The sequence below is a fragment of the Micropterus salmoides genome, unplaced genomic scaffold (genome assembly GCF_014851395.1).
Source record: "Micropterus salmoides isolate LMB-PRFRI ecotype aquatic unplaced genomic scaffold, ASM1485139v1 Ms_hic_scaffold_19, whole genome shotgun sequence".
NCBI classification, from domain to species: domain Eukaryota; kingdom Metazoa; phylum Chordata; class Actinopteri; order Centrarchiformes; family Centrarchidae; genus Micropterus; species Micropterus salmoides.
In genome coordinates this window covers 5,311,786-5,328,604 of record NW_024041039.1, presented here as the reverse complement: position 1 = coordinate 5,328,604, position 16,819 = coordinate 5,311,786, and the positions used below count along the sequence as shown (strand labels likewise).

General features: G+C 39.2%; 1 protein-coding gene across 1 annotated transcript in view; it reads right to left on the bottom strand.

The window, feature by feature from the left end:
• Positions 1–6,197: 6,197 nt before the first annotated feature.
• Positions 6,198–16,819, bottom strand: part of scfd1 (sec1 family domain containing 1) — a 40,197-nt gene continuing 29,575 nt past the window's right edge. The window contains exons 17-25 of the mRNA XM_038729257.1: positions 15,682–15,761; positions 15,243–15,305; positions 14,142–14,217; positions 11,188–11,241; positions 8,875–8,927; positions 7,841–7,874; positions 6,827–6,892; positions 6,533–6,601; positions 6,198–6,400 (exon numbers count right to left, since the gene is read on the bottom strand). Coding sequence (XP_038585185.1) covers positions 6,377–6,400; positions 6,533–6,601; positions 6,827–6,892; positions 7,841–7,874; positions 8,875–8,927; positions 11,188–11,241; positions 14,142–14,217; positions 15,243–15,305; positions 15,682–15,761 — 519 coding nt within the window. The 3' untranslated portion in view covers positions 6,198–6,376. The remainder of the gene's footprint in view (positions 6,401–6,532; positions 6,602–6,826; positions 6,893–7,840; positions 7,875–8,874; positions 8,928–11,187; positions 11,242–14,141; positions 14,218–15,242; positions 15,306–15,681; positions 15,762–16,819) is intronic.

Here is a 16,819-nt window from a genome sequence, read left to right as displayed (position 1 = left end):
GACAAGAGGGAAAGAACCAAGGAGAGAGGAGAGGAGACAAGATGAGAGGAAACAACATTAGAAGAGGGGGGAGGAAACAACATTAGAAGAGGGGGGAGGAAACAACGTTGGAGGAGAGAAGAGGAGACAAGAGGACAGGAAGTAGCTAGAGAGGAGAGGATACATTATGTGAGGAAACAACAGGTGAGGATAGGAGCAAAGAGGAGAAGAAACAACAGGAGGAGAGGAGACAAGATGAAAGAAAAAAGTAAAGATGAAACAAGAGGAGAGGAGAGAAAACAGCAGAGGAAACAAGAGGAAAATTTCAGGAAAAGGAAATGTTTGTCCACAATAACAAAACAGCCTCTAAAATAACTTACCTTAAATTACCTCTAAAAACACACTAAACAGGTGGATTTAAGGCGGTACTCCACTTTCCCCTTCATTAAAACAAATCACCAATATAAGAAAACTAAACTGCACTTCACACTGAAAACCGAGACATAAAGACACTTACTAAAAACCTAGTAGAGTATTTAGGTTCATGTATTTGTTGTCGTTTTTTCACATGAATCACTTCACCCCCCCCCACTTATCCTGCGTACAGGGTCACGGGGGGCTGGAGCCAATCCCAGCTGACATTGGGCGAAAGGCGACACCCTGGACAGGTCGCCGGGCCAAGGACAATTTAGGGTTACCAATTAACCTAGTCCGCATGTCTTTGGACAGTGGGAGGAAGCCGGAGCACACAGAGACACGGGGAGAACATGCAAACTCCACACAGAAAGGCCGGGGCAATCAGGGTTTGAACCCACGCTGTGAGGCGACAGTGCTAACCACTGAACCACCGTGCCACCCTCTTTTGCTGTCAATTTTAAAGAAACTACAAACCAATCAGCAGCCTCTGCAGCTGACGGTTTTAATGGCCGCTTGACGCTGCACCAAGAAAACATGGACTGTATTCAATTACATGAGAAATTCCTCAAATTCTCTCTAGAAACGGTAAATATTTTGCCTCTCAGTTGAGAAAAAGAAGATGAATATTCCTTTGATCCATCGTTTGTGTTTTGAGCTATACTAACAAGTCAGCCTCCAGAAGATGCTGGAGAGGCTTCAGACCTTTAATCTCTGTGACTTTAACCCTGGGAAGACCTTTTAAAAAATCTTTTTACATAACATTATTATTATTACAGCTAACTAAATCTGAAAACTGGTAGTATTAACACAGTATTAAAGAGTTTTTGATGTGTTCCTCTGGTTGGTGTCCAGGTTTAACGAGCTGGAATAAGAACATTACGGTCAGTGAGTGTTTCTGGAGGTTTCCTTCATCCAGCAAACCTGAACTCCCACGTTGAGCAGCAGGCTGCTGACAGTCACGAGGAAAACTTGAATAACCTGGAATAATGTGTGTTTGTGTATGATTTCTTTTTAAAAGTGTGTCTGTACACGTGCAGGTATCAGTGTAAACAGTCCTGAATGACCACTTGTCTATGTACAAGCATCGCTGAGAAGATGTAGATCAGTTTCATCTCTGTGTTCCAGCACAGAGACGGGTCCAGGGCATGTTTAGCCTAGCTTAGCACAAAGACTGCAAGCGGGGGGAAACTGCTAGCCTAGCTCCATTGAAATAAAAACATTCAACATGTCCTTATTCCTAAACGACTAAACAGGTTGTTTATTAATGCCCCTTATACCAGTCCAGCAACAGGCGACCGGACCTTAATTACATTACGTAAGTCACGTGACGTGAGTAAGCTTCCGGTCAGAGAACTGATGCGAACGCGGAAGTCCCTTTAACCTGCATTCTATCCAACGGCCAGCAGGAGCGACTCTTCTGTTTGCAAAAAGAAGTTCGGTTCCATTCGAAATAATGGGAAACCTGATTTTTTACTTAAGTAAAGCTAAGCAAGCTAGCTACCTAGCTCCACACGGAGCCGTTAGCTCCACCGTCTCGTCCAAATATGGTCATGTCCGGGGCCGCTGGTTGCAAAAAATCAACATCGCGGCGCCCTATCGGCCAATCTCGAGGCTTCAAAACGGCAAACTACAAACCAACGAGTGACGTCACGATGGCTGCGTCCACTTCAAGTATACAGTCTATGGGTTAAAGTTGTGAAAGGTCAGAGTTTGGTTAGCTTTAGGAAGTATTCACTTTATACCTGTGAGTTTTAGAACTGATTTTAGTCTCCTGCCTATATTTGTGATTTGTTAACTCCCTACGAGCCGGACCGATGTCTGATCGTCCGGCAGGGCCTGGTTCAAAAGTCTCATCTTGTCACTAAAGGTGATCGGGCCTTTGCTGTTCGAGCCCCTCAGCTGTGGAACTTCCTCCGTGGCCTCTTTTTAATCTCTTCTTAAGTTTCACTTTTATCATACAGCTTTTACATAACAGTTGCATTTATTTTTCTATTCTATATATATAACATATAGAGTTGTTGTTTGTTTTTTTCTAGTGAGGACAGGCTGGAAACAATACACTGTCCAATGTGGCCTCATTCTAGGAACTCAGCAGGAGGAAATTCTCCATCCTGAACCTCCACTCTTCATGAGGAGTCTTTCTTTTACTGTCTCAGGGCAGTGAAGTTAAACTGCATGAGCTCTCGTCTCACTTCAGTTGTCACAGAAATTTTCAGAGGAAACAAAGGTTTTAAAAGCTCAGAGTGTGATCTCTGAATTACGATTAATATAACAATAAAATGAAAATAATCTAAGTGTTTGGGAAGAAAAACATTCTTAGTTATGATTAGAGAGTGGATCAAATACCATTGATTTTTAATAGGTTAAATTAATGTATAATTGATTTAACAAACATATTTAAGGGTTTTTAATGTGTTTTCTGCATGAATTAAGAGGATTTGGGGACAAAAAGTCCTCAAAATCTAAAAGGTTTACAGGTGTGACTTTTAAGGATGAATTAATGGATAAATGAATCGATTATAATGTGTCTGCTACGATGTAAAGGGTTCACGAATATTCAGTAAATTTCAAGGAAATATAATCAAAGTGTTGGCAGCTTTTGGTCAGACGTCCTTTCTCACCTCCTCTTCCTTTCCCATTTTCATCTACTTTGACCTCCGTCCTTATTTTCATCTCCTACAGATTTCTCCTTCTCTCATTTCTTTTTTCTCAACATTTTCTCCCCTCCCCCTTCTCTTATCTTTCTTACTCTCCTCTCTATTTCCTCTTCCTCATTTTTGTTCCCATCTCTCACCTCCTTCTATTCCTCCCTCTTTTACTTTTCCTCTCCTCATCCTTGCCCTTCTCCTTTTTAATGTTATCTTCATCTCTCACATTCATCCGTTATTCCTTTCCTCTTTTCCTATCCATGTTTCTTTAGAACCTCCTCCTCTAGATCACCTCCTTCTACTCCTCCTCATAAAACTCTTACTCTCCCTTTAGGCCCTCTTCTCCCTGTTCTTCTTCTCTTATTTCTCCACCTCCTTTACTCTTAGTACTGCTAGTACTAATAACTTCTTGACACCCTGCTCTTCCTCATTTTCATTCTTACCCAAATTGCTCATTCCTAATCTCCACTCTCCTCCTGCTCCTCCTTTTCCTTATTATTGTTCATCTTCCTAATATTTTTCTCCTTTTTAATGTCCTCCTCTCTATTTCATCAACCTTTGTTATCCTCCATTAATCATTTTTCTCTTCATCTCTTCACCCTTTTGCTGAATGTTGTCTACATTATTTCCCTCCATACAGTCTTCTCTCCTTTTTAAAATTCCTCCTCTTCATCACCTCCTTGTAAAACTCCTTTTCCTACCTCTTCTCTTATTACTCTTTTTAACTTTCACCTTCTTCTTTTTCTCCCTCCTGTTTTTCCTCATTATTTCGGCTCCCGGGTCATAAAGTCAACATAACAGAGTCGACATCCCCGACACTGAGCTGGGATTAACTCTCTCGGTGTGTGTGTGTGTGTGTGTGTGGTCTCTGGAGTAGAAATAATAGAAACAGAGGCACATGGCGTTTCACACTGAGTTGAACTCTGTTTCCAACCATTGAGCAGATTTCAAACTCTTAAGTATTTAAAAATAATTTTCAGCGGCTTATAAATAACAGTTCTTTTTTTGTCTTTTGGAAAAATGCAACAACAGCAGACTATTGTTCAAGATGTTCCTGTTTTTAGTTTTGTGTTGGTCAGGAGTCAGAGTCTCTTTAGGTGTCCAGGAAACTTCTGGTGCATCATTTACTTGAATTACTCATCGGTGTTCTCTATTTTTTTTTATTTTAGTTCTCTGAAATTAATATTTCCTGTCCTTAAGGGACTCATTCCTTCAAACATTTAAAATGTTAAGTATGTATAAAATAACATTAACGTACTTTCAACTATTAGAGCAGCATGATGGCCTCTGGATGTTACTGTCTATCAGTCAGCCCATTTATCAAACCAAATCTGAAGGATGCTTCCTGTCGTTGGATATTTATCCTTCCTACACCTACAGAGATTCACTAATTGTACCAGTAAGGTTACTGTTCACCTCTCTATACATGACTCTACTTGATATTGTTTCAAAACAAGACTCTCTGCTCACCTACGTTAACCACTGTGTCAAGTCATATTTAACACTTTCTCAATCTGTTTGTAATGAAACAAAATGAAGCTAATCTCGGCCATGGGTTGCCTGAGAGAAGGACCAGAGTTCAGCATTCTCAAGCCAGCAGCGTCAGACTAGGCAGACAGAGAGGAGAGACGGAGTCTGTTTTGGAGAGTCACTGGCTGCCACCTTTGGCTTACTTTAGCTCAGCAAAGTGACCCTAAAATGAGCTGGGGAAACCTGTGTCAGAGTACCCCTAAATTCCTTCAGTTACCACACACTCACACTCATACACACAGATTAAAATGCCATGGTGACATAATCCTCAGACTGATCTCTTTGTTTTTGGTGCTGTGGTGTTGGAGGAACATGGCAGCAGCAGAGCTGTACCACACTGTGCCAGGCTGCCTTTAAAGTGATAGATGTGTGTGTGTGTGTGTGCGTGTGATACCACAGTGGTCCTGCTCCTCCTCTTGAGTTGAGAAATGTTCCAGTCTGTGGGAGAAAAACAGAGTTAAATGAGGCAGATTAAGCTGCTGCAGAGTGGATGTGGATGAATATAAACTTTATTTTATCTCTTCTGAGGTGTAACACTAAAAACATCTAAATACCACACAAGCATCCACACAGCCCCATGAGAGGTGGGGGCCTAAATAAGCATGCTGATTTGTCTGTCATAGACTCAGTCACAGAATATTATAAAAAGCAAACAGGATTAGCTTTAGCACTCTTTTTAACTCCTTCTCATTGCTGTGTAAAAAAAAATATAAGTGAAACCAAATCCCAAGAAAGTGTAGCATTCAAACCCTGCTAGGTAAATACACGGATCAACCATAATTTTATGACCACTGACTGGTGTCATGACAATGAGTTAATCAGTGTATTTCACTTCCCCTGTCAGTGGGTGGGATATATTAAGTAGCAGGTGAACATGTGTCTTCATTGTAGATGTGACATTGACATGGGCCAAATTGTGATGGATAGACAACTGGCACAGAGCTTCTCCAAACCGGTCTGCAGTGCTCACTACCTATCAAAAGTGGTTCAACGAAGGAAAAGCAGTGGACGGCAAAGACTCACTGATGCAAGTGGGAGCAAAGGCTGGCGAGTCCGATCCAACAGACGAGCTACTGTAGGTCAAACTGCTGAAAAGTTGATGCTGGTTATAGAACACACAGAGCATACACAGTGGAGTCCATACCTCGACAGGTCAGGGCTCTTTTGGCGGCAAAGGGGAGACCTACATTATGACCAGTAGGTGGTCATACCTACTGGGGAGAAGTGAAAAACTTTTTAAGAACAGTCCAACTTAATGATAACTTTACATTATCACGTGTGAGATTAGCTTGCTGCATTAGGTGAAATTATGTTGGTCACTAATGATGTCATCATCTCATCCTCAGGTTAAAAAAAACAACAGATTTTTGTATTTTATCTTCTGGTTGCATCTAAACACTAGCTGATACTGAGCCTGAACTGAGCTGAAAATGTTTCATGAGTAATAAATATGCACCTACCTGACCTCAGCAAGTGTTAGGTTTAATATTTACTGCAGTCAGTGTGGATCACAATCGGTTATTTGGCGTTTAACCGGTGCAGGAATCATCTGCATGTTAATCAGAGAACCAGTGCTTCATCAGAAAGCTCTCTGCATGTACAAAATAAAGAGCTGGGCCGCTGTGAGTTGAGACCGTTAAGCTTTATTAGTGCTGGGTGGAAGAGACAGAAATGACGGTGAAGACAGAGAATGTTTAGTCCATTTACAGAACAGAGCTTAATTAATATAAAACTGGAATAAAGAGATCCACTACGACCCCGAGAGAGAGAGAGAGAGGGTTCACATCTTGTTGGTGTCCACATCACTTTTGGCCGAGTTGGGAGAGCTGTGGAGGACAGCAGGTCATTGTTGTTACTTTACAGATATAACAAAGAAAGCTAAAATGCATGTTCCTTTTTAATGTATGTTTTAGATTTATTCTGCTTTCACGGCTGTACGAAAGGGTGTTTTGTCTCACCTGCTTCATAAACTGAGCAGCGTTGAAGAGTTCACTGCAGCCGTAAACGACCTTCCTCCCCTGTTTGGACTGAAAGCACACAGAAAGTCTGATCATTGTGTTTCCTGCTGCAGAGGCAGTGAACTGTTTTTTGGCTGAAGGAGGAATATATGGTAACAACTTTTCATTGCACTTCTACACACTTTCAAATAACATTTATGTGGAAAAAAATCCCATAAATTGTCTTCCAAATAGAACAGTCATTGATAGTATCTTGCAGTAGTAGTGAAAGTAGAACTTATAGTATTACAGTACCTTTGCATAGTCAACCAGGTTCTGGTACTCGATGTAGTTTCCTCCTCCCACCACGAACACAATGGCCTGAAACAAACCGATGCAACACGACATCAGTGACTTGATCAATCTAAAAAAAGAGAACTGATAATGGCTTTTATTGTGAAGTTGCCACTCAAGGTATTTTAAAGGTTCCCTGTGGAGTTTTTGTTCTCAAGAAGCCTAACAGGTGTGCAGGTGCAAGTAATGTGCCAACAAAGACATGAACAGGCAAACAAAGACAGAGATGAAGAAGACTGCAAGCTAGTAAACCCGAATGCAAACCTTACAGGTTTCAAATACAAAGACCCACAACTTTTCATTTGAGAATGACGAGGAAAATACACCAATTAGTCTGTTACAGCTCAAAGAAACACAGAATGAGTTCTGGTGAGAAACGCTGAGTGTGAACATAACTCCACAGAGCAGCTTCAACTAGAAACCAACAGCTACGTTAGCACAGCTGATATTATCTGAACGCAGTGGAGCCTTTTGGCCTAAATGAAGAACTAAACTTGTTGTTTTCCCTCTAATTTATTACACTCGATGGATGCAGAACTTTATACTTAAAGATATATCCCACGTTATTTCAGTGTATAAGGTGGCCCTTGGACACCGTTGGATCTGAGTGATATGAAATCCTGTTTAATCAATAATCCAATGACAAGTTGTCATTCATCAGTTTTACACCTGGTCAAGCAAAGGTGAGGTTTACATCATTATTATATCTATTGATTGATTTATTATGACAAGATTCTTAATGCCAACAACAGTCTGTTAGACTGTTTTAGCAGAAGATAAAAATGAAAACTGAACTTGTATTTTGAGTCTGTTTTCTAAGCTTGTTCATGAAGCCACAGATTTTCTGAGTCGAGTTGCAGCAGTTTCGGAGGATTTCTGATTTGCACCATCATTTCCAGTTCAAACTCTGTTTGTTCTGGAAATAACTCAACTGAATCTCATTCATCAAACTTCAGTCCAGAAACAGAAACTCACCTCCTGAAACGGGTTCTTGTTCCTGGGAATGGAGCTGAAGACGAAGAAGAGAAGGGAAGATGAAGATGACATTCCCAAGCTTTCTACCAGTCAACAACAGTCAATGTCTTACAGCCTGAACACTTCAGGTACATGAACTGAGCACAAGTGATTAGTAGGGATGCACCGAATGTTCGGCAACCTAAATTAAAAAAGCACTTTCAGTGTTTGGTCTAATAAGTCAAAAGACTGAAGACATTTTACTGAACAATTATGTTGACATTACGGCAGTGTGGAAGGATTTTAAAGTGACAGAGAAAGATTAAAATATCGCCGTTTGCAGACGCTGTTCTGCTGAATTCCACTCCAACTGTGGCTGACTACTCAAAAAGACAATGGTCTGACGCGCTTTGAGTGTTTCTGTCACTCGTTTGTGAGAAGGCGATTAAGCTAGCCGCACTTAAATTTGGAGTGCACACGTATTTAAGCCTTTATGGTAACTGAAACGGACCAGAGCGAGCTGACAGGCAGGTTAGGTCTCTTTACAAAGTCTGACAGTATGAGAGTCCTACCTGAAGAGAGGCTGTGAAGTCTTCATGTTACGCCGTACGAGAACCACATACAACATTATTTATCAAACTGGGTCGGACTGGATGGATTTAGCGTGAGGAGGAAACACATGTGACAACGTCCATTTTTTAAAATACGGTGTTTATACAGGATGGAAATAAGATTAATTGGATTATATTCACAGAAAGTATAAAAAATATTACATGTGTCCATTAAAAGTAAATGGACACATATAATTTACTTTACTGGACCCTCTCAGGCCTCGGACCCCCCCACCATAGTCTCTCCACCCCTGTGGGAAACACTGAGTAAAAAGAACATTTTGACTATTTAAAATATAGGCAAAGCAAATGGGAAAAAAATGTGAAACAACTTGTTTGGTGTTCAGTATTCAGGAAAGTTTTTCACTATATTCAGTTTCGGCTTCAGCCAAGAATTTTCCTTTTCGGTGCATCCCTAGTGATAGAAACAGATTAGAGTAGTACCTCTCGCTGCCTCGCAGCATCTTTGGGTCGAAGTATCGATAATCGTCTGTTTCCTGGAAGATCAGAGTGAAAAACATCAGTCAGACGAGCAAACAGCTGATTCATCAGTCGGCCACTTCCACATGGATCATCTTACTTAAGTGTGTAAAAGGGGCTTAAGTGGCTGCTTCTGACAAACGTTTAAATTAAACATCTTAATTTAATATCTTCTTTGAGTTATTAAATCACATGTACAGTTTATTATAATATCAACTGATTCTGAACAGATGTTAACAAAAGACCTTTTGAATTATTACCTGTTAAAACCTTATGCAGAGTTATAATCAGCAGCTGCTCTGTCCCACCTCATTAATGTTTACAGATCAGAGTGTTTGACTCCCATCTGCAAACTGTTTTTACTGAAAGATAAATCTCTTATCTGCAGGGATTTTTAATTTAGTTCAGTTGACATTAGGATGAGGAGTGTGGAGACCCGAAGAAATTAAGAACTAATCAGATGAATTAGAGAAAATACGATATAATGAGTTGAAACAATCCAATAAATATTTAAAACTCAGCTAAATATTATGGAAAATTATCATCTTTCGTCTTGTCATTTATTTCCAGCAGTTTTACTTTCCAAACTCAGTTTCTATTTTATTTTGTCTTTTTCATTCAAGACAAACAGGGCAGAGCCATTGATGTGATTGGCTGGTGCTTAACGAGCAGTGATATTTCATTCACTGGAAAGTTTTTATCCAGAATTAAGGCTTAAACTTGGAACCAAAGGACTACAATGTTGCAAGCCTTTATGCTAAGCTAGGCTAACCACGAGATCGGTTTCGCACAGACATGAGATTTAATATCCCCCTTAACATCTGACTCTCTGATTGAAACCATTCCTTTGATTTTCAATATTTCCCTCAACTCTAACTGAAGCACACATGTCCAACCAAGAAAGGCACATGCAAACGCAACACTGCAACAGGAACAATGCACGCACGCACAAAGAATAATCTGATAGAGGGAGAATGTGCTCCTCTATTTCTTTCATCTTCATCCCAGTCCTGTCCTTCCCCTCCTCCCTCCTCCCGTCAGATTCACAACAGGATCTTTGTTGGTCATTTGTAACCCCAGACGCTGAGAAACCTACAGTGTGTGTGTGTTTGTGAAAATGGCTACATGATATAAGGAGCCAAATAAAAAAATTCACTGATTCATCATCAGTGATCTATGTACATGTTAAACTGTGTGTCGACGGGTTCACGTGTGGTCTGTGTTGGGGTAATATAATATCTACTTCACCTTCCTCACACACACACATCCACCAGAGTCCACAGGAGTTAATATGAAGTTAATGTGATTTCCTAAAGTGCAGAGGTTTGTGTGTCTGAGCTGTCAATCACAGACAGTTATAAAAAAGTCACACTGAAAAACCCTCTCACACTTTCTCACCTGTCTGTTGAAGAACTGAAACCGAATTTTTTAAGCTTATGTCTCTTGATATTTTCTGTTTCTTCTTGTCAACATGTTCAGACTCAAACCAGCAGTGAATGTATCAACTAACAAGTTCTGTGTCTCCTCTTCCTCTGAGCCGTAGAGCTCCATGGTTGCCTAATAACTATTAAAAAGCATCAATAAGCATTACTGTTGCACTGGGTGACATGTTTGTTCATCACCACGAGCACACACAGTTTATTCTGTTCACCGTCCTGCTGCCCCAAATACTCACTGGAGCTCCACTTGTGGATTCATCCGCCGCTGAAAATAGTCCCCAACAATTGCACTATTTCCTCCTGTTTGTTACTGAGCCTTTTTAAACATTTCAAACATATTTACATATTTGTGCGGTGTTTTTAAAGATCATAAATCTTTAAAAACACCGCACAAATATGAACCAATGGGCTTGAAGTTGAGAGCCACAGACAGTGTTGAGAGACAGACTGACATGTTGGTTTGGTTCTGCACAATTTCTTGGCAAGATAACAGCTTGAATCTACTCTAGAATAACAACAGTCTTTATACTATACTGTAAACTTTTCTTGAAACGTTTTCTAATATTTCTGAAATAATAGAAAATGTTTACAAATCTTTCAGCTGCATCACAATACACACACAGTGACTTTTCATTACAGTAACTGCAGTAGTTCAAGAAAATAAACTGTAGTAGTAAAGTAAGTAAAAACAAATTAAAAAATAACCTCACATTTCCATGTTCTTTGGTCCACAGCCAAACTTTCTGACAATGCTCACTGAAATCGGTTAACATGCTTTTGAGATATACTATGACTAAAAAAACAAACAAACAAACAAATAGACAAGAAACAAACTCACAGGATGCGACTTCATCTCCATCAGGTTGTCCAGGATCCGAGTGACTGGAAGGTTCTGAAAGACAAGAACTAACTTTAAAACACCAGCTGCTCTGACACACACACGCACACACAAATCCAACAAACAACTTTTTATTTCATTCGGATCATTGTTCCTGGTGTAAAATTTAATCTGTGCACACATTTAAACAAACTCTTTCAAGCCATCATTAATCACTGAAAATGATAATTTACTGTTGGACAGAATTCAGGCATAAATGGATGAATTATTTCATTTAAATTACACTTTACATGAATGCAGCATCAATCAACAGTGGAAAATCCTTCATCAGTTTTGACAACCAGTTTTCAAACATCTCGGTAGATGTGCCAATTGTTAATCAGACTGTTTTCTTTTTACTTAAAGACTGAATTAATTTCCCCAGTTCAAATATAGCTGCCAACAAGTCTTGAAGTGATTTATTAAGTGACTAAAAACATAACTAGTGTCCGTTTAGATCTCATCTATTATGTCTTGTGGCATATGATTTATTTAATTGTATTTTATTACCTTCAAACCTTCTTTTATTTCATTGGTGCAGTGGATAAGACACATGCTTTTGGTGTATTCTTTTACTATTCTTTTAATATTCATATTCATATATATATATATACTTTCATTTGTTTATTACATATTTATACATTTATTTATGTCAACTGTATATTTGTCTACGTGTAGCACCTATCACCAAAGGAAATTCCTCCTATGTGTAAAATGCTACCTGGCAATAAAGCTCCTTCTGATTCTGAGAGACCCAGGTTCAATTCCTCACTGTGACACGTCCACCAATGTGTCCCTGAGCATGACACTTGATCCCTAGTTGCTCCAGAGGCGTGAGACCTCTGACATACTAAGCAATTGTAAGTCGCTTTGGGTAAAAAGCATCAGCTAAATGAATAAATGTAATTTAAATGTAATTAAATTTCATTTGTTTAAACTGAGCTTTATGGAATATTTTCATATCAGGTCTGGAAAAGTTGTATTTATTTATTTCCACTCGTCGCTCTCCAAGTGTTACCAGTAAAAACCTCGAGTCATCTTGTCTTTGCTTCTCAGGTTAGTTTAAAAGTTTTAGACAAACTTCAGTTTAGGTTTTCACCGAGCAGAATCACACTGTTTTAATCTTCAGGATTATTTGTTTTGTTTGGATTCTGTTCAACTGTTGGATTTTCAAAATTGGAGAGGTGAATGTGGAAGAAGTCTGTAACTCTCCTGACAGAACGTCAGCAGCAACTCTGAGTGTTTGTAATGTTCTGGCAGCTCTGCACAGCATCATAGTCCGACTTCAGCCGCTGTCAGTTCAGCTTCTGTAGGAAGAAAACAAGCCAACACCTCCCTGTGATGATTATAAAGTACTGCATATTGGTTCCAGTTTCACCCTGAAACACTCCATCATCCTCCTTGTTGTCATCATCATCGCTGCTGTCCAAGAACAAAGAATCTGTCACATTAGGTACACTTGATTTAACCTGCTGCCAGACACAGATGGACGGAGGGTCGTGTTTTGGTGGTAAAGCTGGTAAAATAAAGCTGCACTAAATGACCTGCTGTCCTCAGGTAAAGACACACAGCAGAGGACAGAGTAATGTTTCACGACTGGTTGCCAACTGTTAAAGGGGATGTGCCGAGGACAGTACAACAGAAGAAAAAGACATGACGAAGAAAAAAAACGAAAGACAATGTCTAATAAATCATGTGATACAAGTATACATGTGATACTGTTATATTATTATACTCTTTTAAACGCTATGATTTTAGTGTTTAGTTTAGCTAAAAGACCCACTAACAGTGAGAGAAGAGTGAAGTCTTAGATTGAATTTAGGGATGGACAACCTAGAAACCTGTCAACCAGAATTGTTGGTTGTATATTCCTACTGAGAAGGTTACTGCTTTAATATCTTTGGTTTGGCATATTTGGTTAAGCAGGACTGCTTGGTGGCAGTATTAAATGTTCAGGATATTTTCTTTAATGTGATGAAGAACCTTTCAGGTATTTAAAGTTCCACATATGTAGATGTTTCAGGTGATTAAAGTGTCTTTCCAAATATTCTGATGGAACAAGTTTAGAGTTATGCTAACTCTGTGAGGCTGTAATGTAAGCTAAATGTTAACGTCAGCATGCTAACATGCTCACATGATTAGCAGGTATAATGTTAATCATGTTTACCATCTCTGTTTAGCGTGTTAGTATGCTAAGAGTCGCTAATTAGCAGTAAACACAAAGTATTGCTGAGGCTAATGGGAATGTCTTGAGTTCTGCAGGGGAAAATTACCGTCTGAACCACGTTTCATCACAATCCAACAGTTGTCGAGATATTACAGACCGTCCTGGAGAATATAGGGGCTTTAATTCAGTTGAGTGGCCTGAGACAGATGATGAATATTATTCATGACTGATTTGGCAAGTGATTCCTTAGAAGATTTAAAAGGCAACTCTGGTATTTGTTGACCTGGACTTTCCCAGGTTTTTGTGTCTATGTGAGTTATCGGGACAAAATGTTTTCAAATTGGTCCAGGATTGAGCAAGAGTGCTGCAGTCGGTAGCAGCGAAACAGGGCTGCGATTTAATACTGCAGGAAATTGTGCCCCATCAAAGTACGTCTACTAAAGTGCTTGTTTTTGCCACAGACAGACTCAGATTTTTATTACAAGTGTCTGACAACATTGTGGAAAGGATCCCAACAGAGGTAGAACTTTTTTGTTAGAGTGAGATCCTGTTTAACCTGAAACAGTCGCTTTTAACACTTGTGTGCAAGCTACCAGACTCCACTGATAAAAACAGTAATTTTGGGTCAAAAAACTATTTATCGATGACTTTAATAAGTGCAGGTTTGTTGGGTTTAGATGATGTTTAGATGCAACACAGGTTATTTCATTTATACTAATTTTCCAGCAGCAGAAATTGTTTTACTCACATGCTGTTTGATCACCAGGTTCTTCACTCCTTCCATCACAAACTGGGAGCCGGTATTCATCACTCTGGAAAACAGACTGCAGAGGACGGAGGAGGGGGGAGGACAAGAGAGAGGAGAGGAGGGAGGGAGAAAGAGGTAAGACAGAGAGCAGGAGGACAGGGTTAGACTGGTAGTCTGAACACAATCCCTGTTACAAATGAATGAACAAAAATACTATTACTGATAATACTAATACTTCTGCTGCTAAGGGACGCTGAACTCTCTCCCCTCTACCTCCAAAGCCGGGCTGTAACTTTCCCATCCCACCCCCCACACATCCAACAGCCCCAGCAAACAAAACAACAAAAAATAAATAAAACAACACCGGGGTCTGAGAGAAAGCCTCCGCACTTCAACTGCTTTCAGCGCTAACGCTTAAACTACAATTCCCATGCCACATTTCACAGGCAAAGACTGAACATTTAAAGAAATTTTAACTTTTTTACAGTGTTTGCACAATAGTTATAACTACAGTTGCAATGTTCAGTTTTTGCTTGAGGCTGTTTTCAGGATATGTTTTGTAAACTTTTTTTCTAATACACTGAGAGATGTTTTAATTTTGTTATTAATATTAATATATATTTTCTTGAGATCCCCATATCTCCCGTGAATTATTGATTCTTTATGAAGGAGGTTTATTACAAGACTGTTTTATTAATAAACAGGTAACTGAGTGTTTATATGCGTCATTTAAAATCTGAGTTTACAAAATTTTGGAACTTGTTTTTAAGTCCTTTGCTCAAGGGTAGCTTTAAAAGTGATATTAGTAAGTCTGACTGTTTTTTATTTATTATCTCCAGTCACATTTTTCAGCTGTTGTGGAGAAATTTACTATAGTTTTATGACATTAGACATTGCATTTCCACCAAACGTCGACTCCCAAGAGTAAATACTCAGGTTTCGCCAAATACTTGGACTGCATTAGACATAAAAGACCAAGTGTTTAAATCACTAAATATAAACACTGCTGCTTTCATTTGATATCTTCAGTATAAACAACATTTTTTTTTAAACAGTTGAAATGTTACAACAACATTTAAAACATATCTCATGACAACTTACCCCATGGGTTTGACTCCGCTGTTGCCGTAATTGGCAGGGGTGGCGGCCATCTTTGTAAATGCCCTGGAAAAGATGAGAGGAAACCAGAATGACTAAACATGACTGGCTCTTCTGTTGAACTCTACTCAGAAGTTATCATCCAGGCAATAGATACAAATATTTTTATTAAAACAGAGACGACATATTACCCTTATTTGCTCTCTTCTAGGTGTTCCCAAAAAGGGATTTTGTGTTAGTACAAAATGACAAATGACATGATAAACTATATGGCCCTAGGTATAAATCCAGTGGTTCCAGTTGTTTCCATGGGTTTAAAAATATAGAAGTGATTTGAAGCTCAAATGGTACATAAACTGTTAAAAACCAAAGCTGTGGTTTGATGATGCAGCAAAGACCTTTGACAGTAATTTCATCAAATTACTTTTCAAAACAGACTTACTTCCACTGTTTGATGTAGTTGAGAGGTGAAAGGTCGCAGCCTGCATCCAACAGAGCCGTTCTATACTGGTCCAAGTCCGACTGAAACACACAGAACAATCACACAAACATTAGACAATAACCTCTGGTAACAAGCCGGGATGACCAAGAAAAATGATGAAAGACAACCTGGCGCCTCAACGACTACTGTGAACTCTTGTGCAGTACTTTGAACAGTTAAGTCATGGACAACAAATGAAAGCTGGCCTTCCCATCTCGCTGGAACCAGTTTGTACAGAAGATCGTTCACCTTTCATACTTTTCAACCTTGGGATACATAATTGTTTTTATATCGAAATCTGAAAGAGGACCATTGATAAAATCTGAAAAGCTTTCTCAGTGTCTTAACAAGCTGCAGCTGTGAAAAGTTAGCCATTGATTTCGCTGGATTTAACAACAACTGTCTTACTAGTGAAACATAGAAATGAGATCCCAGATGGTGAGTTTGATTAACAGATTGAAGTTTGAAGGTTTGTCTGACACCAAAACACTGCACAGTTGTTTATAATACTACGAGACAAGATTTTACAACTCTGGAAAATTATAACGGTGACATTTGTGAGTTTGTGTCGGTTTATTATTACTATTATTTGTTGTCTGTCATATCAGCTCAAATTACTGTGAGCTGGTATGAGTTAGAAACACAAAACTTGACGTGCAAGAGCCACAGAAATATGAACCCAATCGATCAGATAGTGGCGCTGTAATTATGGCCCAAAAATGCAATTTTGGTAAGACCACGTCCTTTACACCATAAGTCCAACTGACTTGAAATTTCTCACACAAGTCCAGCTCTACTAAAAATGCCTTTTGGACCATAAAAATCCGCCATACTACTTCTTGGATTGTGACCCAATCACAACCAAATTTAGCATACAACACTGCAGGACTGAGATACAAACGACCACAAGGGGGTGCTTCAAATGCAAGAAATGGACGTGGCATAATAGAAATAACATAATAAAATGAGAATTTTTTTGTCTAAACATTACAAACTCGCAGGATAAGTTTCATAACAATGTTGAACCATGTGTGTAAAACTGTTTTCGTTTAAATGCAAAAAGGGTTTGACACCAGGAATCGCCTCTTGCTGATATATT